The 22794-nt window shown below is 55.4% G+C and overlaps 10 protein-coding genes across 10 annotated transcripts; 5 read left to right on the top strand and 5 right to left on the bottom strand.

Moving 5' to 3' along the window:
• Positions 1 to 985: 985 nt before the first annotated feature.
• Positions 986 to 2402, bottom strand: GLRG_01050 (succinate-CoA ligase; the record flags this gene model as incomplete). Its single annotated transcript, XM_008091735.1, has 5 exons — positions 986 to 1575; positions 1659 to 1747; positions 1810 to 1936; positions 2052 to 2080; positions 2236 to 2402. 5 exons carry the CDS (start codon positions 2400 to 2402, stop codon positions 986 to 988), a joined length of 1002 nt encoding a protein of 333 aa, XP_008089926.1.
• Positions 2403 to 3104: 702 nt separating this feature from the next.
• Positions 3105 to 4894, top strand: GLRG_01049 (ELP3 family histone acetyltransferase; the record flags this gene model as incomplete). Its single annotated transcript, XM_008091734.1, has 2 exons — positions 3105 to 3399; positions 3462 to 4894. 2 exons carry the CDS (start codon positions 3105 to 3107, stop codon positions 4892 to 4894), a joined length of 1728 nt encoding a protein of 575 aa, XP_008089925.1.
• A 286-nt stretch (positions 4895 to 5180) lies between these two features.
• On the bottom strand, positions 5181 to 5783 carry GLRG_01048 (peptidyl-tRNA hydrolase; the record flags this gene model as incomplete). The annotated part of the gene is made up of 1 exon (XM_008091733.1): positions 5181 to 5783. One exon carries the CDS (start codon positions 5781 to 5783, stop codon positions 5181 to 5183), a length of 603 nt encoding a protein of 200 aa, XP_008089924.1.
• Positions 5784 to 6808: 1025 nt separating this feature from the next.
• Positions 6809 to 7748, top strand: GLRG_01047 (BAR domain-containing protein; the record flags this gene model as incomplete). Its single annotated transcript, XM_008091732.1, has 4 exons — positions 6809 to 6869; positions 6955 to 7102; positions 7174 to 7232; positions 7354 to 7748. 4 exons carry the CDS (start codon positions 6809 to 6811, stop codon positions 7746 to 7748), a joined length of 663 nt encoding a protein of 220 aa, XP_008089923.1.
• Positions 7749 to 8368: 620 nt separating this feature from the next.
• On the bottom strand, positions 8369 to 9091 carry GLRG_01046 (Dcp1-like decapping family protein; the record flags this gene model as incomplete). The annotated part of the gene is made up of 1 exon (XM_008091731.1): positions 8369 to 9091. One exon carries the CDS (start codon positions 9089 to 9091, stop codon positions 8369 to 8371), a length of 723 nt encoding a protein of 240 aa, XP_008089922.1.
• Positions 9092 to 10265: 1174 nt separating this feature from the next.
• GLRG_01045 (endonuclease/Exonuclease/phosphatase) lies at positions 10266 to 13334 on the top strand (the record flags this gene model as incomplete). The annotated part of the gene is made up of 1 exon (XM_008091730.1): positions 10266 to 13334. One exon carries the CDS (start codon positions 10266 to 10268, stop codon positions 13332 to 13334), a length of 3069 nt encoding a protein of 1022 aa, XP_008089921.1.
• A 671-nt stretch (positions 13335 to 14005) lies between these two features.
• GLRG_01044 (uncharacterized protein) lies at positions 14006 to 15472 on the top strand (the record flags this gene model as incomplete). The annotated part of the gene is made up of 1 exon (XM_008091729.1): positions 14006 to 15472. One exon carries the CDS (start codon positions 14006 to 14008, stop codon positions 15470 to 15472), a length of 1467 nt encoding a protein of 488 aa, XP_008089920.1.
• A 788-nt stretch (positions 15473 to 16260) lies between these two features.
• GLRG_01043 (uncharacterized protein) lies at positions 16261 to 16921 on the bottom strand (the record flags this gene model as incomplete). The annotated part of the gene is made up of 2 exons (XM_008091728.1): positions 16261 to 16604; positions 16705 to 16921. 2 exons carry the CDS (start codon positions 16919 to 16921, stop codon positions 16261 to 16263), a joined length of 561 nt encoding a protein of 186 aa, XP_008089919.1.
• Positions 16922 to 18384: 1463 nt separating this feature from the next.
• GLRG_01042 (uncharacterized protein) lies at positions 18385 to 18786 on the top strand (the record flags this gene model as incomplete). Its single annotated transcript, XM_008091727.1, has 2 exons — positions 18385 to 18609; positions 18688 to 18786. 2 exons carry the CDS (start codon positions 18385 to 18387, stop codon positions 18784 to 18786), a joined length of 324 nt encoding a protein of 107 aa, XP_008089918.1.
• Positions 18787 to 21446: 2660 nt separating this feature from the next.
• GLRG_01041 (uncharacterized protein) lies at positions 21447 to 22074 on the bottom strand (the record flags this gene model as incomplete). Its single annotated transcript, XM_008091726.1, has 2 exons — positions 21447 to 21943; positions 22026 to 22074. 2 exons carry the CDS (start codon positions 22072 to 22074, stop codon positions 21447 to 21449), a joined length of 546 nt encoding a protein of 181 aa, XP_008089917.1.
• Between the last annotated feature and the right edge of the window lie 720 nt (positions 22075 to 22794).

Genomic DNA, 22794 nt, shown 5'->3' with positions numbered 1-22794 from the left:
GTTAGGCGGGAATAGGAAATGGCCTGGGGGATAGGGGTGCTTTGGAAGGACATGGAATTTCGACCGGCCTTGGCCTCGTGCCTCTAGGCTCTGGGGTGGCCTTGCATCAACGACAACGGCGTTTTGGGTAACGTGAGAGACTTATGATTTCAGGATTAGTGTAAGATACACAAAGGCAGCGTTTCTCATTATCGTTATTTCCCCCTGTGCCTTCCCTCTTCTCCCGTTTCGGTGGGCGTAGATGAGTAAAAAGCATCGACTTGAAAACATACCGGCGGCACAGTTGCATCCTCTCCAGCACCGACACCACATTGCGCTCGCGTTCCCTTCTTCCGGCCTCTGATCCCCATATTTTCTGGGCCGCGGCATCGGCCGCTTCCCCTCGGGTTTCGGGGTCGGGAACCCTTGCTCCTCCTCGGGGTGTGAATGGAGAGTCGTACGACAACAGGGTCCTTCATGCCGACATGGCGCCATAGAGCAACGAATGAGGAGCGGAAGCGTGAGCGGGTTCTGCATGCGGCAAAAGCGTTTATAAAGCTTGCGGGATCCGAGGTACAATCGCGTTACGTTTACGAGGGAGTGGATGACGGTGGATTTGTGTTCATTTTCTCTTCTTTCAAATTCAAGGTAAGAGTGACCCCCCACCTCTGTACGCCTCTCCTGGCGCCCAAAAAAACCCCTCCAAGTCTATATCAACATGTTGATTGGGGCCCAAGATGTTTCAAAAACAACACAACGCAACTCGCACGATGCAAAAGGGGGGGAAGCCGCCTCGTTGATCCTCCCATGCCGAGAAAACATATTGTCCCGGGATTTCCTCCGGCGGCGGCAGCGGCGGCGGCGACGACGACGCTTTCAGCACACAAACACACACGCGAAGTTTTTTGTTTGACATGTTACATACACACAGCTGAATCCTCCTCTTCATGCGCGCAAATTACACGCGAGGGCCGGGGTGTTCCGAGAGAGAGAGAGAACCGGGGCTTTACAAGAGGTCGCGGCGGACGAACTCGTCGTACAGGGCCTTGCCAAGGCCGGCGGGGGAGGGCTCGACGATGACGCCAGCGGACTTGAGGGCCGAGATCTTGGAGTCGGCACCACCCTTGCCGCCGGAGACGATGGCACCGGCGTGACCCATGCGGCGGCCGGGAGGAGCGGAGATACCGGCAATAAAGGAGACGACGGGCTTGCCGCCGTTGACGGTGTTGTTGGCGCGGAGGAAGTCGGCGGCGTCCTCCTCGGCGGAACCACCAATCTCGCCAATCATGATGATGCCGTCCGTCTCCTCGTCCTTGAGGAAGACGTTGAGGCAGTCGATGAAGTTGGTGCCGCTGAAGGGGTCACCGCCGATACCGACGACGAGAGACTGGCCGAGGCCGGCCTGGGTGGTCTGGTTGACGGCCTCGTAGGTGAGGGTGCCGGAGCGGGAGACGATGCCGATGCGGCCGCGCTTGTGGATGAAGCCGGGCATGATACCGATCTTGCACTGGCCGGGCGCGATGATACCGGGGCAGTTGGGGCCGACGAGACGAGTCTTGGATTGCGTCTTCAGCATGTTGGTAATGCGGACCATGTCTGAAGAGGGGGAGTTTTCGGTGAGTACTTGAAGTTCACAGGATCCCATAGCAATCATCGATCGGGAGGGGCAGAAGACCTACCATGCTGGGGAATACCCTCAGTAATGCAGACGACGAGAGGGACCTCGGCGGCGATGGCCTCCTCGATACCGGCGGCGGCCAGAGGGGGGCTATTGTGTCTTTTTGTCAACATCCTGCTCAGTGATTGGGTCCATATCGCGCGACGACGTACGGGACGAAGATGGCGGTGGCATCGGCGCCGGTCTCCTTGACAGCCTCGCCGACGTTGGCGAAGACGGGGAGACCCAGGTGCTCCTGGCCGGCCTTCTTGGGGTTCGTTCCACCAACAACCTTGGTGCCTATATGCCCATTGATATCAGTTTTGGGGATATTTTCCAACGTTTCGCGTGTGCGCGGGCGGCGGCGTGCAGCGATTAGCTACGCAGCCGCCTCGGGGTGATCATCATCGCATACCGTAGTCGATGGCCTGTTGCGCGTGGAAACTGTTTTGCAAAACGTTCGTTAGCTTAGATAGCTCTCTCCCCTCAATGTGGGCTGCGCGGGCTGCGATAGCAAATATCGCCAGATGGCCCAGTCCGCAAACAGGGGTTCTCGGTTCGACCGTCGGTCGCCAGAGGGGGAAGATAACAGCACTTACGTTCCCTGCTTGCCAGTGAAGCCCTGGAAAAGGACCTTGGTCTCAGAGTTGATACGCAGGTTGTCGATGGTCTTGGAGTAAGGGCCGGCCTGGGAGACGCTGTATGCGCGCTTCGCGGCCTGGTTGAGCAGCTTGCCTGCCGGCCGCATCTGTCTCAGGGACTGCATCCTGGCGGTTATGTGTATTGGTTTGGTAGTTTGTTACGAGAAAGAGCGCAGCCTCAACAATAGCGGCGCCAACTATAGAGACGGGGGGGGGAGGTTTAATCCGAGGAGGGCGGGTTTCGTTGGAGGAGATGAGGATGATGCGGCTATCGTGGGAAAAAAAGAAGACAGCTGCTACAAGCAATTCACGTCACTTTCCGAAAAGAAGGGTCGGGCTGTACTGGAAAGAGACACACAGCAAAACTTGAACCGAGCTCCCTGCGAGACAACCGGGTCTGCAGCGCGAGCCACGAGGAACCACGGGGACCGGCAGCCCGGGAAAACCCGCGCCAGCCGGTAGAGAAGATGATCCGGCCGAACCAACCAAGACAGCAGCAATCAGCGCGGGAGACAGCCGAGCCGGTACGTACCCAGAAACTAAGGCACGTATCGACAGTGCTGACAGCTTAACATGTGTGGCGTCGTTCAGATGTCGGTGTGGCTGATTACCCCACCATCTAGCACCTCGACGGTCCCTCCAAAATTTCCCAGTCAAGAGAAATGGATGGTCAACCCCCCAATCCAACAGTGACTCTATTCCGAGAGCTTGGAGCGACATAGGTGAAACTGCGGCAGATAGACCACCCGGCCCGACTCAAACCGAATCATCTCACAACTCTTCCGAACTGGCTTCACGCCGGTAATACCACGCACTTCTCTGTCAAGATGGCCACTACCACCGCCACCGTCACCAAGGCGCGGTCCAAGAACGACAACCTGCCGCCCGAGAACGAGCGCTTCCTGCGATGCTGCGCGGATATTGCCAATGCCCTGATCGAGGATCATGAGGCAGTCAGGGACCCTAAGAACCCGCACAAGGACCTCAACCTCAACTCCCTGCGCAACAAGTTCGCGAGGAAGCACAAACTGGCCAACATCCCACCACTGACTGCGATTATTGCGGCGATTCCCGAACACTACAAGAAATACATCTTGCCGAAGCTGATTGCTAAGCCTATTCGTGTGTTTTTCTTCTTCCAGAATGTGGCAAGTTGAAACATGTCCTGACCCAGTTTTGTGTAGGAACATCGTCAGGCATCGCAGTGGTAGCTGTCATGTGCAAACCCCACAGATGCCCGCATATCGCTTACACCGGCAACATCTGCGTCTACTGCCCCGGCGGTCCCGACTCCGACTTCGAGTACAGCACACAGTCCTACACCGGATATGAGCCCACATCCATGCGAGCGATTCGAGCGCGGTACGACCCTTTCGAACAGGCCCGCGGCCGTGTTGATCAGCTCAAGTCTCTAGGCCACTCCGTCGACAAGGTCGAGTATATCATCATGGGTGGTACCTTCATGTCCCTGCCGGTGTCCTACAGAGAGGACTTTATCGCCCAATTACACAACGCGCTCAGTGGATATCAGACGTCTAACGTCGACGAAGCCGTGGAAGCCAGCGAGATGAGCAACATCAAGTGCGTTGGAATTACCATCGAAACGAGGCCGGATTACTGCTGGCAGCCGCATCTGACCGACATGCTGCGTTATGGCTGCACGAGATTGGAGATTGGGGTACAGTCACTCTACGAGGACGTTGCGAGAGACACGAATCGCGGACACACCGTCGCCGCCGTCGCCGAGACGTTTTGCTTGGCGAAGGATGCTGGGTTCAAGGTCGTAAGCCACATGATGCCCGACCTGCCCAACGTGGGCATGGAAAGAGACTTGGACCAGTTCCGGGAGTACTTTGAGAATCCGGCCTTCCGTACCGACGGTCTCAAGATTTACCCGACGCTCGTCATCAGAGGCACTGGCTTGTACGAGCTCTGGCGGACGGGTCGCTATCAGAACTATACACCCAACGGCCTGATTGACCTTGTCGCCAGGATCCTGGCACTGATCCCACCATGGACCCGTATCTACCGCGTCCAGAGAGACATCCCCATGCCCCTGGTTACGTCTGGTGTCGAGAACGGCAACCTGCGAGAGCTGGCGCTGGCGAGAATGAAGGACTTTGGAACGACATGTCGCGACGTGCGGACGCGCGAGGTTGGTGTCAACGAAGTGAAGAACAAGATCCGGCCGAACCAAATCGAGCTCGTCAGGCGAGACTACACGGCCAACGGTGGATGGGAGACGTTCCTGGCATACGAGGACCCGAAGCAGGACATCCTCGTAGCCCTGCTCCGCCTGCGCAAGTGCACTGAGAAGTACACCTACCGCGAGGAGCTTGTGGGACAGCCGACCAGTCTCGTGAGAGAGCTGCACGTGTACGGTACAGCTGTGCCAGTGCATGCCAGAGATCCGAAGAAGTTCCAGCACCAGGGTTTCGGCACCCTTCTCATGGAGGAGGCGGAGAGAATCGCGAGGGACGAGCACGGCAGTGAGAAGATTAGTGTCATTTCTGGTGTAGGTGTGAGGAGTTACTACGCCAAGCTCGGATACTGGCTCGACGGGCCGTACATGAGCAAGTGGCTCGATGGCCGGCCGGGACCCGAGGAGGCTACCTGAAGATGTCCCTGGAGACTATTAATGATTCGGCGGCCGCGAATGCATGACGATGAAGGACATGTGCGTTGTCCGAAGCCAGGCGCGCCCGGCATCAGAGACGAAATATGATGTGTCTCTGGTCGATGGGCTGGGTGGCAATCCGCGCTTCAGGTGACCGACCGGCTTTCCAAAGCTGCAAAACCGACGTGCCAGTCTCGCGACGTAGCCTCGGGGCAAATGTGTGTGCAAGTAACAAGAAGGCCCGCGGTTCTGGGGAGACTGGGTACAATGGACGGAGGGTTCTTTCTCAGTTCCCGGCTGCAGCCGCCAACCTCTCCTCCCATGCGAGAAGGCATTCGTAGGCCCCCGGTCCTGCGTTGTCTTCAATGGCGGACCGTTGTTGCCTTGACATGGGCTTGAGCACGTAGTTAGACACGGTAGCCTTCTCACGCTCTTCTGGTCGTCCAATACCAATGCATATCCTCGCCCACTCGGATCCCGGGTAATCCGCCTGGCGAAGACAGGCGTTGACGCTCTTGACTCCGTTGTGACCCCGGTGGCTGCTCTTCCACTTTCTCGTCTTGACGACCCCAAGCTCCTCCTCCAGGTCGTCGTGGACGAGGAGGAGACTCAGGTCCGTCGGGTCACGGCTGCCGAGGGTTTCCTTCCAGGCCTTGGCAACCCATTTGCCGGAGACGTTCATGACAGCAGGGCTCTGGATCATGGCGTACTTGGGGCCGATGGACGCCAGGCATGGGCTCCCGCCAAAGCGACCCCTGTGGAAGGCGGGTTGGGAAGGGCCCAGGAGTTTCTGGAGGTGGTTAAGGGCATGATGGCCGGCGGAGTGGAGTGTATTGTAATAAGGCTCGGGGTTTCCCAGGCTTATGAGCAAGAAGCGAGGTACGGCCATCTCTGTTTTAAGTTCAGATGAACTGGTTGTGGTGGTGATATAGGTCGAGTGTGAAACGTGAAGCGAGAAACGAGAAACGTCTAACCGGGCACTTTTGGAGAAACTTCAAGGGATTGGAAATAATGAATAGAGACTGTGCTATGCCTTGGTGATGTGCATAAGAGTAGGTATGTACACGCACACTACTTCAGAGAATGATACAAATAGATATGTGGAAGTGAGAGTCAGTCTATTTGCTCAACTGAGGAATTGGCAAACAGCATTTGCGCCCTGTAAAGGCTGCCTGCAGGGCTGCGCCACGAGCGACTCGACGCTAAGGCCCGGCTAAGCCCAATATAGCAAGCGTGGCGCAGTCTGACCCTCCCCATCGCTGACGTCGGTTGCCGTCTGCCGACCAGGTGCTATTACTGGGCTTCTTCGGCCTGCATTGACAAGTGAGTCCGCGCAATCAAAACCTCGCCAGACACATTTCGCTTCTTTCTCTTTCACCTTTTGGGACGACGAAACGGCCTTCACACGAACTGAACGATACCCCCCTCGCGAACCACCTCGTGATCAACACGCACACCGCTCGAGTACACACTTTCTTCCAACTACTGAGGGGTTTTTACTCTGTCTTCTCCCACCCCCACCAACAGACGAAGAGGGACACATCCGAACTAGGCCAAGATGTCGTGGGCAGGTATGACTCTCTTTGGGCCATCCGTCGTTGCTCGGCGCAAGCTGAGTGAAGGAGTTCTCCTACCGACCTGGACGGGACTGATGAAAGGACTACAGGCTTCAAGAAAAATGTCAACCGGGCGACGACGCAGGTGATGATGAAGACGGGTGAGCCCCTCTTTCCTGCCCAACCAACGCGCACGATACGAGATTCTGATCTTGGCAGGTCATGTGGAGAAGACCAACGACCGCGACTATGAAGTTGAGGAGAGGTGGGCAACGATCCTCACTCCCCGTTTGGGCTGGAGATGCAACATAACAGCGCTTATTGACGGTTTTATTCTTCGGACAGACGATTCAGAACCATGGAGACCGCCTCGTTACGGCTGCAAAAGGAGGCCAAGGGATACCTAGACTCACTGCGAGGTGTGTGTGTTTGTGGCGACGACGGCCCGCGGTGGCCTGTTCCCCCGGCCGACGGTGGCGGTGGGCTAACCCGATTTCTCCCCAGCCATGACTGCCTCCCAGATGCGCATCGCCGAGACAATAGACGCCTTTTACGGAGACGCCGGTGCTAAGGATGGTGTTAGCAGAAGCTACAAACAGGCCGTGGAGGACCTCGACGCCGAGACGATCAAGGCGCTAGACGGCCCCTACCAGTACGAACGATGCCCTGGCCGTGATCTCGACCGCGCGCAACGAGGCAGACTGACTGACTCTTGGGGTGTAGGCAAACCGTCCTCGAACCAATCTCCCGCTTCTGCGCCTACTTCCCCGACGTGAACGAATGTCAGTCCGACCATACGCGAGCCCCTTCTCCCTTCCACTCCCTCTCCCCATCCCCAAGCCCCAGAACTCACGCACGTACGCACGCATGCACGCACACGCACTGACCGTTCCCGCCATGTAGGTATCAAGAAGCGCGGCCACAAGCTGCTCGACTACGACGCGCTGCGGGCCAAGGTCAAGAAGCTCGTCGAGAAGCCCGACAAGGACGTGACGAAGCTGCCGCGGGCCGAGAAGGAGATGGAGATGGCCAAGGCCGCGTATGAGCAGCTCAACGAACAGTTATCGACGGAGCTGCCGCAGCTCATCGACCTCCGCGTGCCCTACCTCGACCCCACCTTCGAGGCCCTCGTCAAGATCCAGCTGCGCTTCTGCGCCGAGGCGTACAGTCGCATGGCCCAGGTGCAGCAATACCTCGACGCTGACACGCGCGAGCAGTACGCCCAAGGCCAGCTGGACCAGCGTGTCGAGCAGGTGTTGCAGGAGATCCGGGAGCTAAGCATAAGCGGCACGGTATGAGCTGGAGGACGTTTCACTTGGGGGGTAATGGGACAGGGAAATTGGTTTATTTTTATTCTTCCATGAGTCTGGTTTACCAGAAGGGGGGGGGGGGGTAGACGGGCTTTTTTTCTCCGGGAGGGTTGTAATAAGGGGAAAACGGCCTCATCTAGACCTGCTAGTCGCGACGGTAGGCTTCTTGGAGCATGCATGACCAGAGCCCTATGACGACTTTGCAACATTGTATGAAAAAAACAAAATGACTTATTTTCTTAATCTTATTCTTCATTCTTCTTAATTGGGGGTATCATTTGGTATTCACAGTTCCTGTCTTTTTTTCCCCCTTCTACTTCTGGACATCCTCTCCACATCCCACATCCTATGTAACTTGGTTCGTGACTTTCGTTGCTGATGCGTTAACCATCTTTCTTGCCCCCCTTCCCCTCACAGCAACATGCGCGTGTGCCTCAGAATGGAGTGCATTTAAGCAACAGCTTCGCCATCCAGGGCTGAGGCCTCTTGGGCTGGTACGCCCCTCCCTCGCGGTTCCTGTCCTTCCACACGTCGGGGTCGTCGGCGACGCCCCAGCTGCCCATTGCGCGAACCCGGTCCTCGGCATCGGCGTCGGTGACGGCGGGGTCCTATCCCTTGGTCCCGTCCTGCGCGCCAAACAGGTCGCTGAGGCTCAGGCGCCTCCCGATGGCCTGCATGGCGGGGCCCAACTCCTCCTGCGGCGTGGGAGCGGCGCCATCGGGGTCATTCTGGTCGCCACCGGCGGCGCGGACGTGCTTAAGCGTCTCGGCGATGAGGGCAGCGTTCATGACGCGGGTGTCGTCCTTGTCGGCGTGGATCCAGATACCCATGACCTTGTTGTGGCTACCCTCGTCCTCGTCGCCGCCAGCGCCGCGCAGGCGGAAGATGTAGATCTCGTCGACGACCTCAAAATCGGCGACGTCGGCGAGGTCGAGAATAACATTCTCGAGGCCGCGGCGGTTCAGGACGAAGATGCAGGCGCGGGGGACGGCGGGGACGGCGGCGGAGGCCGGGTCCTGCATGCAGAGGAAGTAGGTGCCCTCGATGCCCGTCTTGTCCCAGCCGGGCAGGGAGGGGTTGAAGGTGTAGACGACGGCATTGGCGGCGATGGAGAGGGTGGAGTTGATGGAGGGGAGGTAGCGGCGCAGGACGGAGAGGTTGAGGTCCGTGTTGGTGCGGTTGAGGAGGGCCGGGTTGGGCGCGGGGACTGGGTGGGAGTCGATGTAGTGGGCGGCGTCGGACTCGTAGTCGGACTGCACGGGACGGGGGCCGTGGCCAGAGGCGGAGGAGTGGCGGGCGTGGACGCGTTTGCGGGGGGTTGGACGGGACATTCTGGGGGCGGTTGGACGCGGGTTTGCTTTGTGGTGGAGGTTGTTATGGTGGTGTTGACGGCGTGGCGTCGAGGAGGTGCGTGTTGGCTGCGCTCTCTCCCTCCCTCTCTCTCTTCGTAAGTCTTCGATAGATTGATCGGTTTATAGGAAAATGCGGGAGAAACGAATGGGAAGGTCGGGGGTGAGTTGGTTGTTCAGTGGAGAACAAATAGTGAAAAGCCGATCGTGGGCATGAGACTTGGTGTCAACGCTTCGGGATGGGATGGATGTTGATGCCAGAAAGAAGCTCCCAAGTTGCTGAGGTGGGCCCGAAGCAGCCTTACCTTATCCTTATCGTCTGGCGTCACTCCCCTCTTATCGGACCTTATCAGACATAACCGTCGCTACCCCGCCAATCCCAGCACTGTGGCAGTGCGCCCAAATTCACCGTAACCCCCATTCAGTGTGGCCTGGTGGCCCCTGCAGTGTGCCAGGCACGTCACTGATGCTGAATGCAGGATGTGGAGAAGGGAGAGAGAGAGACACTGGCTGGCTGAAATCCCCGTTCCGTCATATTCAAGATGCAGACCGGATCCCGGTGACAATCCATCTTCTCCCCTTTCCCCAGCTTTTGCTTTCTCATGTGCCTGTACGAATAGTGTATGTATACATCTGTACATAAGTGCATCTGTACATTCATACACTTACTCATGCTACCTATACAGCCCAACACAGGCTTATTCAATACTTGCGGCTACTTTTTTCCAATCCCCCCTATCGTCCTCGACCTCGACCTTGACATCGTCGGTATTTTTCTGCAGTAGCTTCGTCCGGTCCTCCCTTGCTGTATACCGCAAATACGATACCTCTTCCGGCTGTTCCTTGGGATTTGTACATCCCCTCTCTGCATTACTGCTGTTATCCTGGTCCGCGACCGCAGTTAAGACGCCTCGTATCCCCGCCGGAATTGTTAACATCATGCACCGAGCGTCTCCGGACTGATCGACCACTACTACCACGCCAACGAAGCTAAAGGCTCCAAAACCGGCCTCTTGTCTCAAACCTCACCCTCCCCCGTCACTCGCCCGCCGTCTGCAGCGCTCAAAACCCCAAGTCTCCCCCCCTTCATTCGAACTCGAGCTCGAACCCCCTTGCAAACTCGACCTAGCAACAGCGTATCAGCTGGTCCAACGCAATGGCGCTCTCCGAGACTAACCCCTCGACGACCTCAGACCCTGTCGACTTCACCTCGACGCCGCAATCCCTTGCCCGAGCCGTCTACGCCCGCCGCCAAGAGTATGTCCGCCCTCATCGGATCCGCGTCAAGATTGGAACTTGGAACGTTGCGGCGTGTCCCGGCACCGACAAGGACCTGGCGAGCTGGTTCGTCGATGGATATGGCCTTGACACGACCCTCTCCAAGCTTGATATGTCTGATCACGACACGGTCGAGAAGAACCCTCCGCACGTCACCAAAACAGGATCCGACGAGCAGGACCTCTGTGCCTCTGTACACTTGGTCGGGGGCGGCAAGATCGGGTTGTATGTGCTGGGCTTGCAGGAGATCGTCGACCTGAATATGGCGAGGGACTACATGAACCGCATGTCCTCCGACCCGGCGCCCATGAACAAGTGGAAGGAAGCACTAGAGAAGGCCATGCCTGACGGGTATGAGCTTGTCGCCGCCGAGCAAATGTCCGGCCTGCTGTTGTTAGCGTATGCTTCCCCCGAAGTCGCGCCGACTATCAGCCATGTGAGCACCGCTTCAGTAGGCACAGGTCTGTTCGGGTACCTTGGAAACAAGGGCGCCGTGACGACCCGCATCCTCCTCGGCGAGACGACCCGTATGGTCTTTGTCAACTGCCACCTCGCTAGCGGCCCGGAGCAGGCGTACTTAGACCGGAGGCTTTGGGACATTGGCCAGATCCTGACACGAACCCAGTTCGACCCCATAAACGTGGCCGGGGAGAACGACGCCGACGCCGAGAAGATCGGCGACGAGGATTTTGCCTTCTGGTTGGGCGATTTGAACTTCCGCGTTGATGGCCTTCCCGGGAACGATATTCGCCGCCTCCTCCTGCTCCATACCCGTGGAGAGTACGACCTGGACAAGAAAGGCCGAAAGGTCATCGCGGGCGAGGAGATTTTGGTGGTCAAGAGAATTGACAGCAGCGACGACGACACCTCCACCATTGATACCTCCTTGTCGTCGCCCACCTTTGATGATTCGGAAAGCTCCTTGCCAGACCCCGACGAATTTCTGCCAGACCCGACCGAAGACCCTGCTTCGTTGCAGGCAACTCTGGACTCCCTTTTGCCCCACGACCAACTGCGAAGGATCATCAAGGAGAAGAAGGCCTTCCACGATGGGTGGCGAGAAGGCCCAATCACGTTTTTGCCATCATATAAATACGATGTCGGCACAGTCAGCCTGTTCGACTCGAGCGAGAAACGAAGAGCTCCGAGCTGGTGCGACCGCATCCTGTACCGGACAAGGAAGGACAGGGAGGAGTATGAGCAAAGGGTCAAGGATGCGGAGGAGGCGAGGAAGAAGGACGAGGAGATGACGGCGCGGGGTATCGACCACGCAACAGACGACGACGACGTCCTCTTCAGCTACGATCCCGACGCGGACGGCGAGGAACCTCCGGCTGGCGAGGCCGGCGTCGACTATGACGAATACGACGACGACGAGAACGAGCCGGAGGATGTCGTCACAAAGGAAGGGTTCATGGACAGAATAAAGCTCGACATTTACACCTCTCACCAGCGGATCGTCTCGTCGGACCACAAACCGATAATCTCCATCTTCACGCTCGACTACGATGCGGTGATTCCTGATCTCAAGGCCAAGGTCCATGCCGAAGTTGCCAAGGAGCTGGACCGCGCCGAGAACGAAGGCCGACCTTTAATCACACTTATTCTCGACAATCCACACCAGTCAACAAAGGACGCACATGAGTCCATGGGCCTCAACGAAGCTGTCGACTTTGGCGAAGTCGGCTATCGCAGCAGACATAGCGCGAGCCTGACGATAGCCAATACCGGCCGAGTGCCGGCCAAGTTCACTTTCGTCGAGAAGCCCACGATCGAGCAAGACCCGGACGCCCCCAGCCAGGCGGAGTGGCTCAAGACATTTTTCAAGCAGACGAGTAGCCAAGGCAACGGCGAGGAGTCGCCAGATCTCGGCAGCGAGGTGACATTGGAGCCTGGTGAGACCGTGAGCGGCGTCATCGAGGTCTACGTCAGCGACATGTCTCACGTGCGAGCCCTCAACGACGGCCGTGCATCGCTGGAAGACATTCTGGTGCTTCGGGTCGAGGACGGCAGGGACCACTTCATCCCGGTCCGCGCGTTCTGGCTCCCGACGTGTTTCGGCCGCTCAATCGACGAGCTCATCCGCATCCCCGACGGAGGCATCCGGGCTTTCCTCAAGTCCAGGGCGGAGACGACGGGAAACAGTTCCATCCCGTACGACCTTGACGTGCACTGCGCCGCCCCAAAGGAGCTGTTCAAACTGACAGAGGCTGTGGAGACCATGACGGCCCGTGCCATCGCCGATTCGAACATGATCGAGGAGCATGTCATCCCAGCCGACAAGCCCGGCTGGCCGTTTGACGAGACGGCGTGGCTGTTCAAAGACCAAGAGTCCAGGGACAGCCTGTTGGTCGCCCTAATCGAGGCACTCGACAACGACCGACCGCTCGTCGACGCCCTCCCCGTTCAGGTGCCGTCACTCTACCGGCTCGAAGTCGTCGCCGAGGTGCTGGTCCTCTTCCTGGTTGGCCTTACCGACGGCATCATCACGTCCGCCCTTTGGGCCAAGATGGAGCTCGCGCTTCCCCACCTCAGCACCGCCGGCGCGGCGACGCGGTCCCCCACCGAGGTCGAGGACGACAAGACGGCGGTGCTCGACATCCTCGCCATGGCGCCGAACCACAACATCGCCTTCGTCTTCCTGATGGCGACGCTATCCAAGGTCGTCGCGGAGCTAGCGCCCATCTCGCGCTCCGTGGCCGAGGCATTGATGACGCAGAGGCCGACTCGGAGGAGTCTCAGCTTCAGGCGGTCGACGGGCGGCAGCGCGGCGGCCGAGGCGGCGCTGGCGAGGCGGCGGGCGAGCGAGAGGAGGGTGGGCGAGGTCCTCGGCAGGGTAGTCTGCCGCGTGGGTTTGCCGGCGAGGGACAAGGAGAGGAAAGCGGTGGAGGAGAAGATGAGGGGCGCGTTGGAGATATTCATGAGGAGGCCTTTGGAGGACGGGTAAGTTGTTGTTCGTGGTTGGGGGAGGGGAGGTGTTTTGGGCATTCTGTCTTTTGGGGGCGGCATAGAAATAAAGAAATGATACCTGCTCGTGCGAATGATACAAGTTTCCTGCTTTGAGGCGCTGGTCAATCCGTCTTCGTCGACTATGTGGCTATTTCCCGGTGCTTCTAGGCATCGGCGGCGGACAGGGAAGTGTGCCACGCTTCAAACTTCTCCGTTCCTCAACAAGAAAGTCCTCTTATCCAAGTCCAGCTTACCCAACCCTGCTACTCCTTTCATCCGTATTAGTCCTTACTCTCAACAATTGTCGATCAATCTCGTACATGTAAGTTTCGTCATCCAAGAATGGGCCCAGAACGCCGTCATATACAAGAGCCAGAACCGAACGGGTTTGTGTCACCACGCGGCGAGATACGCACCAATGTAGGACTGCGCTTGTCGCTTGTAGGGGAAAGTCCCCAAGACCAGAGCCTTCCTTCCTTCCTTGAACCAAAGTGTCTCAGACGGACCGATGCAGTAGCGCGGAGTCTCCCAACCTGGTGAGGTGCTGTTGCCTATTCGGAGGCGGCCAGATTCCGAGACAACGGCCTGCTTCGCTCTTTTGATCCCGCCTCAGCTCCAGCTTCGTTTCAACTTCTCTAACTATTACAAAAACCGCCGATGCTGCCCACTATGGCAAAGCTGTTAGATCTTCCACCAGAGCTCCTGCTTACCATTGCCTCTTTTCTCTGGAGCAACCAGCCCCTGAAGAAGCGCCTGTTCGAGGCCAGCATCGACAAAAAACGCCAATCGCTCGTCAGATCCCTCCACCGTGAGCGCTCTTCCGTCATTAACCTCTCGAGCGCATGCAAAGCGCTACATGAGACGCTCAAGACAGAGAAATACCGCTTCGTCAGCATCCACGGGCACAACAGCGCCCACAAGCTGCTCTCCCTACTACGCCTCATCCGCATACGGCCCGAGATTGGCGACCACATCCATCAGCTCCATCTGCGGCTCCTCCCGTTCGCCTCCGGTCTCACCTCGGTGAGCTACGAGCAGCTACGTTCCCTGAGGACATGGGCGGAAACCATCGGCGTCCGTGTCAATGATGTGCTATTAACCGCGCTCAATTACGAGGATCATAAAGACTCAATCAACTACGAGGACCTATATGGACATGAAAAAACATGTCTCCGTATCTTGTGTGCCATGATGTGCTACTACCTTCGGCACGTCAAGGATATCAGCCTTTCGATGTCTCTTGAACTGTTTTCCACCTTCGCCGATCAACTCATATCTCGACGACCACCGCCGTGGAATCAACGCTCAACAAACTTGCCAACTATCCGATCACTGGCATTAGAGACCAGCAATCCTGAAATGTTGGGAGTCGAGTGCATGAATCCTTGGGACGCCATAAGAATGGCGGAAGTAGCAAAGAGCGTCTCTGAAATCTATCTGCGTGGCTTTGGCCTACGGTTTACAGCAGAGATGACGTATTCCAACCATTTCCTCCACAGTCTCGTTCTGCAAGACGTTTTTCTTCCTCCCGATGGAAGCAGCTCTGTGTATCGCTTCCTGGAGTCCTGCAAGAGTCTCGCAAGGTTCATCTACTTAAGAACCAACAACATCAGTGAATACTTTGAGTACTCACAACCCCGTCCCGTACGGATGCAAAAAGCCTTGACGGGGAGCCGAAATTCCCTACAAACACTCTGCATCTACTGCGGCCCGAAGATCCGAGATGATGGAACCGCCCGGTTCCTCGGCACTTTTGAAAGATTTCCCTGTTTGGAGAGCTTGTGGGTCGATGCATGGAGCTGCGGGTGGGCAGTGGGAGACGACGTCGAAACCGACGTCGAGATCGAATCTGAGTCCAACTTTGTGGAGGAGGAACCGACACCGGCCTTGGCAACCAGGCTGATCCAGACTCTCCCCCCGTCTCTGCGACGGCTTCATATTGATGGTCCCGTCGACCGCATTTACGACAGCCTGAGATGGTTTGCTAACCACTGCAGGGACGGGATGGTGCCTCGCTTCAAGGAGCTCGCCTTTGAAGACTTGGACTCCCGAATAGCCACGGAGAATCTCAGGTCCATGTTCAGAGAGGCGGGGGTTAAACACTGTAAAGTAGACAAGGATATTGTCATGTGGTGAGACGGAATGCCTTTTTGGAATTATTAATGTCAAGTTAAGTGCTGGTGTTATCAAGCAGATGCCTCAGGGGCGTTTTACTGATTAGAGTGTTGTCATGAAAAGACTTAGAATAAGCTTAATGCATAGCCTTTATATCTTTCTATCGTTGATCACTAACCAACCAAAGAAACTGCGACTAAATCGTCAACAAATGGGGTTCCGTTATGCCTCAGTGGATGTTTAAATTTCTTTTGCCTGGCGGACGACACTACAAACACGCACATTAAATGACTGTCAATAGGCTTGCGAAAGAAAAAATAACAACAATCTTTGGCAGAAGTACCTTATTCATGTAGTGATTGGTGTATGGCCAGTCACGACCCAACACGCATGAGCTTTGCCAACAAAGAGAGAAGTTGAGATGTAATAGCGGATGCAGTTGTCAGAAAAGAATGGGAGAATTTGAACTGATGTAGCTATGAGACGATATTGAACATATGCAATCGTGTAGCTCTGTAACTTGGCTGCAATCAAAGCCAGAAGAATATGAAGAGAAAGAAGAAGAAGATGCAATACGAAAACCACAACAAGAGCACTTTTTCCAAGGGCGACCGCATGTGATAGATAGATAGAGGAAAAGGAATGTCTCTTTCAAGAGACCCCCCACCTAGAACAAACTCGCGTTCCGTTCACGGGCCATCAATCAGGCTTTTCGTGGGGAACTCTTGATACCGTAATCTTCTATGCAAGAAGCTGGCTTTTACCAAACTGAATTGGGATACCCCCAACGAGGCCGTTGAGATCTTGTCTCAGTTACACGCAGGCGAGTAGGTAGGGGGGCTGATATCCTCAGGCTCCACGATGTAGATCAGGTTTCGGTTACCAGTCAAATAGCCCCAGCCGCTATACTTGGACGGGCTACCGCACGAGTCCATAGTATCCTGGGCCGCAATTCCAAGTGTGGCACGGTACGGGTTGTAGGACCGGCAGGTACTCTGGTTGCGAATGATGATCTTGCAGCGGTACTGGCCGGATTTGAACACCTCGGACCTCCCGGGGGGAAGGTCGATGCGCAAGTTGGAGTTCGCCAGACGTTGAGCAATGTTCTCACAGTCGTCGATGTAGGCCTCCTGGTTCCGGCTCGTCGTCAAGTCTACAGCAGTTCTGGGTCAGCGACGTGCTTTGTGAATGCTGCTCGGGGGGGAGGTCGACTGGAAGCAAGCTGCGGAAAGGTTACTTCGAAGGGGGCTTACAGTTGCTCCAGCATTCTTCGTGCTGGCGCTTTCTAACGGTGCTGGTGGTAAGAGCGCCAATGCTGATGTTCGGATTGGTGACCATTTCGTCTCCGTCATAAATTTGAGAAAAGATCTCATAGACGGAATCACCAGCATCCACGGTGGGCAGGGCAGCGGCCTTGGTGAGTGGAATGGCGACGCAAAGGCCAAGCAGGATAGTGCTAAAGATCATCATGACGATATCAAGGGGCGATGCAAATGAAATTACCAAACGAGTTCAGGAGTGATGTCTGTGACTTGTGGGTGGGTTTCTTCGAAAACTCCCTCCAAGTGCGGCTTCAATCAGTCTTATATATGCATCTCTCGACCCATGCATCATTTTCCATTGCCCTGTCAAACTCGAATGAGTACTTGGATAATGGTTAAGACCCGCATCTTACTCAGACCACGAAATAAAAAAGAGAATTGGAATTCTTGTCCGTTTCTTAGTCAGTTCTCCCCGGGGACCTCGAGTCGGACCTCCAGTCGCACAAGATACGCGCCGGCAACGAGAATCGTTGCCAATTTCCCAACTTCTCATAACTACTCGGAGTGGGATGAGTTTCTGCAAGCCGCTTACTCCAGACGCGGAATGCTAGCGGGGGCCATGTAGCCTCATACGGCCTTCTCGCCCTGGTCAGCTTTTCTACGGGGTAGCTCACGAATCTCGTTGAGCGGCACTGGGAATAGGCAGCAGGAGATTCGACGGAGCTAAAACAGAATACAAGCACTGTGAGAAGAACTCGAGCTCCTAGGTTGATCAGCCTCGGCTCCATGCACGAGCTTTACTAAACTTCACGATGAACCCACAAGTAACCATGCACGTCGGGAGGACCCGCTCAAGCCTGCGATTCTGCTTGACAATCCGTTTAGCTACATGCTTAAATGGTACTAGCGGTCCAGATTGCGGGGGTCAGATCAATAAAAAGGATGAGAGTTGATTGCCCAGGCCCAATAATTTCGGGCGTGACTGAACCAAACCAGGGGTTTCTTGGGTGCCTAAAGTTGCGATAACATGGATCCGTAGCGTGATTACTCAGAACACTAGTCGTACATCAACACAACATACGTCCCGAGCAATACACTACATTCATACCATTGTTCTGAACTGTAGCTGCGCTGAGTGAGGTCCCAAGCTCTCAAGGGAGTAGGTGGTTTTATTTATGGGTAAGAATGGTGATACTGGCTATCTATAGCGATTCATTAGGGCGGAAGAGTCTAGACTTGTCTCTTGTCACATTCGCTTGTAATTGGGAGAGGCTTAGCACCCGAAATCCTTGTTTAAGGCAAGAAATGTTTGTTGTGTTACAGTTGTCTGATTCGATGCGTTCAGACCAAGTTTGGAGATAGTGGCCACACTTGATTATATCCAAGGGGTCTTACTAATGCGGACTATGGTTTGCGTCAACAACTCGTGCTCGGCAGCAGGGCGACGGCAGTACATACCTCCACGAATCACGATTGACGAAGAAGACTGTCATTCTGAGGAGACTATCCTTACGTCTCGAGATGGGGGTTTATAAATTGGTTCCTGCCTCCTAGACTTCCGTTGCATACATATCACGCATTGCCAGGTCTTCACAACATTGATGTCATTATCATCGACCAAGTCGTCCCTTTTCACAGATACACCATTCACCGAGAGCCACCATAACCATCATGAAACTACTTATGTCAACCTTCATCTTCTTCTTTTCGACTGTTGCCCTGGCAGCAGATTGCTCTGGAGGCAAGCCTAAAGCAAGCGCTCCCTACCGCAACCGCGCTGCTGAACTCTGCCGCAACTGCGGCCCTCCCGGCGCCTGCGTCATAGGGGTCACGTCAGGCGGCGGCGTGTCGTGCAGTATGAACGTCCCAAAGAACAAGCAGACTCTGTATTGCGAGGTCAGTTCACTGAAGCTCTAGACGCGCTTCTCACAGGTTCTTCATGTAATAAATTGGAAGTGCTGACTTGCATCGCAGGAAGCCATGGGTGATATCATTGGGCAGTGCATCGGTGGAGGGCAATCTGGCGGTAGATGGAGTTTTGGAGGAGAGTCATATGAATGCCACGCCAACTAGGCTGGTAAAAATTGGGCGTCAACATATGTTCCCAGAAATCCAGTGTAGTGTGTACTGAGTAAGAGTCCAATGTGGTTTTTCGGGCGCCTGGAGTGAACCATGAAGTCACAGTGTCACTATTCCATCGTAGTCTATCGATATTAATGATCTTTCCGAGATAGTGCTTTAGTAATTCGCGATGGTTCACGACCTCATGCTAGTCTTGTCTTGCCTATGCGGATACATTTCTCAACCCGAGCGACTACGGCACCTAACAGAATTTCATTCTCAGTTCGACACCTAGCCAATCACTTGTCAAATAAGTCTAATTATTATATCCTACTCACAAATGGCACGGACTTGTGAGGATTCTTGACCACAATGAGTTGCTTCCAATTATACGAACTTGCTGAAATATGGACATGTAATACTGAGGTACACAACCGTCGAAGAATACCCCTGAAGAATCCATAAATTAGATATGTTCAGCAGCCGAAAAGCTGAATGGGGACCGAAACTCTCTGCTTTCGGACACAAAGTTTGGGTACGATCGTTACGTTCGGTTTGTCAATGTTCGAATAATACAGATCGTACAATGAGTGTATTAGGGTCCTATTGAATTTTTGCGGCATGTTTGGGGCTTAATTTGAGAAACAAACCCTCCTCCATGACGCGAGTACGTGTCTTGGCTTGCCGGGAACTTGCACGAGCTGGAGCGAGTAACGAGTCCCATGTGATGATACCTGCATCAACAGTAATGATGGTTTCCTCCTGAATCACCATGATATTCTCCTGAAGTCACTCCAGCCCCAATGATGATGCGCTATCATAAGTTTGATATGGCCTGAGACACCGGTGGATTATCGCCAAACAGCAAATAGACGGCGGTAAAGAAGATTGAGCGCGAGGAGCGAGAAGACGAGACCCTCCTTTAGCTGGTCTGTGCCTCCGGCCACGTTCCTCGCTTCTTTTACCTTGATGCGACTTCATCTTAACTCAGCGTCAACCTCAATCATTAGTACCCGCTACCCGGGGTCTCATATTGTCCATCCGGTCACGACAGGGAGTATCTCGGTACGTAGTGTATTTGAGACGGCCCCTGTCTCTAGACCATATTGTTGCATCCTGAGTTCCTCATAAGTCGAACCATCAGTCTTCTTATAGAGCAAAAGCCTCTAAGCTTCGGGAGGGGCGTGTTTGGAACTTGAAAGGTCCCAGCGCCTCGAGACCCACTCGGCTTCGATTGAACCTAATTCATCCAACTTTTGGCCGAGCTTAATTGGAGTTATGAAGTCATGGTGTCACTGCTTCGGTATTGCATTGATCCAATAGATTTTGATGGAAAGGATCTTGCCGGGAAAGCAGAAGAAACACCACCGAGGGGAAGAAAGAACTACTAGGAGGTCCAGTATTTCCATATAATGCGCATCTTGCGTCTCAAAACGTGACATCGGACGGATGAAAATAGCACACTCGGTTTGGCCACTGAGTAGGAATCGATGGTGATTGGGGGTGTGAAGATAGACATACAACCAGTGCCAGAAGTGTATGCAGTAGTCCATCAATGCAGCCATCGGCCCGCCAGATAGCCATAAGCAACCTACATTACCACTTCCGAAGTCAGCCTTGTTCATTTGCTGCAGAAGTCAGGGCACGTGTATTAGAATGACCTCGTCAAACGTCGCATGATGCGAGGAGCATCTGTGCAAAGACCCCGTCCCATGCATTGGACCCCTATCGACATACAAAAAGCATCACGGACTTCTTGTTGCAGATGTATACAGGTACAGACCAGTGGATGTCGTTCTGTTTGAGATAAAACGAACCATGTGCACCCCAGACCATTTATTTGGGTAAAACGGGGATCGGAAAACCAAGCTGTCTTAGCTGCGCAGCCGGCTCGTTGATGCTGACACAGCTACCCAGACGACAGGAAGATAAACAATTATCACTCATCAATCATGGAGTTTAGTTTTTTGAGTAGATTCATGTCGTAAGAATATTATTTATGGCTAGATTTATTGCACTATTCAGGTCATACAGGTCATGTAATGTCATCCAACTATTATAACCCGCGTAAACAATATTTTTTTATGCTGAACCAGGTGAAAGAAGAAAAATAATACAGCCCGTTGGATACAGTCTCGGCTTGCTATGGAATATGAATAAAATTACAAAAGTCCTATAGCGACTGACGTAGTGCCACATTACTGCTATAACTCATAAGGAGGGGACTAGTAAAGATTATACTGTTGGGAAGAACGCAGGAACAAGAAGTCTCTGATTAATAACTCGCAATCGCATCCATTCACATCTTCCGAAGCGGCTCGTGGGGAGGGGGCTGATTATAATCCCCCAAGTCGTATGCTGGCATAGGTGGCATGGCTATGGGGAGAACCCCCTCCGTATGACGGCGTCTGCGCCTGCGCCACATGAAGATGCCACTCAGCAGGAGCACCAACATAACTAATAGTCATACACATCAGCATCAGTCTGTAATAAGCTGGGAATCAACGCGCTTACATAGTAGTCCCATGACGCCAAGGCTGGCTCCGACAAGACCCGTGAGGTAAGGACTACCCTGGGTCATGTTGATGTTAATGGATCCCTGATCTGGCGTTCGTCCACTACCTCCGCCTCCGCCACGTGAACCGCCCTCAGCATTGGTTAATCCGGCGGGGTTAGGAGCGGGGAAGACTGTGGCAGTGACTGTAACAGTCGCGGGAGGGAGGGTAATAGTGACTGTGCTTGTAGGAGTCTGCTGAACGGGCGGTCGAGGAGGCGGCTGCAGCGGCGGCGGTGCTACTGGAGGTCCGGGAGGTGGAGGTGGCGGCGCTCCGGGGGACAGAGGAGGCGGAGGTGGCGGCGCTCCGGGGGACATAGGAGGCGGAGGTGGGGGCGCTCCAGGAGACAGAGGAGGCGGAGGTGGCGGCCCTCCGGGAGAAAGGGGAGGCGGAGGTGGCGGCGCTCCAGGAGACAGAGGGGGCGGAGGTGGCGGCGCCACGGGAGAAAGGGGAGGCGGAGGCGGCGGCCCTCCTGGAGAAAGGGGAGGCGGAGGTGGCGGCGCTCCAGGAGACAGAGGAGGTGGAGGTGGCGGCGCCCCGGGAGAAAGGGGAGGCGGAGGCGGCGGCCCTCCGGGAGAAAGGGGAGGTGGAGGCGAAGGCGGCAGTGGCTGTGGCTGCGGTGACGTGGGAGGAGGAGGATTTGTAGGTGAGGGAGGTGGTGATACTTGTCGCTTTTGATGCTGACCAAAGATTAACGCAGCCGGAGGGGGGCCAGAAGCAGGAGGAGCATCGGCTGGAGGAGCATTTGCCGGTGGACCCGCAACTGGAGGAGGATTGGCTGGATCGGCTAGAGGAGGAGCTGGTGCTGGAGCTGGAGCTAGAGCCCCTGGAGGAGGGGGTGCCGGAGCTGGGGCTCCTGGATCTGGAAGTGGTGCTGGAGGAGGAGCTGGGGCTGGAGCTGGGGCTGGAGCTGGAGCTGGAGCTGGAGCTGGAGCTGGAGCTGGAGCTGGTGCTGGAGCTGGTGCTGGAGCTGGTGCTGGTGCTGGAGCTGGAGCTGGAGCTGGTGCTGGAGCCCCTGGAGGAGGGGGTGCCGGAGCTGGGGCTCCTGGATCTGGAAGTGGTGCTGGAGGAGGAGCTGGGGCTGGAGCTGGAGCTGGAGCTGGAGCTGGAAGAGGGGCCCCTGGAGGTGGAGGAGGTGCTGGAGCTGGAGGAGGGGGTGCTGGAGCTGGAGGGGTTGAGATGATAGATGTGCGGTGGAAGGGAGTTACATAAGCGAAACAATCTTTCTCCCTGCCCGACTCGCCACGTACTAACCTCTCGGACAGAAGTGGTCTGCCCTTACGAACCGACACCAATCCATAGAACCCCAGCTAATCATCGTACGGGGCCCTTAGGAAGTACAATTTTCACCACGTCACCCAAAACTAACGTCCATCGCATTGCTCCTTACATGATCGCATCGCTCCATCCCTATAGACGAGTTAGGAGTCCCATGGTGCCCGTCGGTTGTACACTTGTCGACGGT

Source organism: Colletotrichum graminicola, assembly GCF_000149035.1.
Source record: "Colletotrichum graminicola M1.001 genomic scaffold supercont1.3, whole genome shotgun sequence".
NCBI classification, from domain to species: Eukaryota; Fungi; Ascomycota; class Sordariomycetes; order Glomerellales; family Glomerellaceae; genus Colletotrichum; species Colletotrichum graminicola.
Note: the sequence above shows the minus strand (reverse complement) of the source record. Positions and strands in the feature narration are given on the sequence as shown.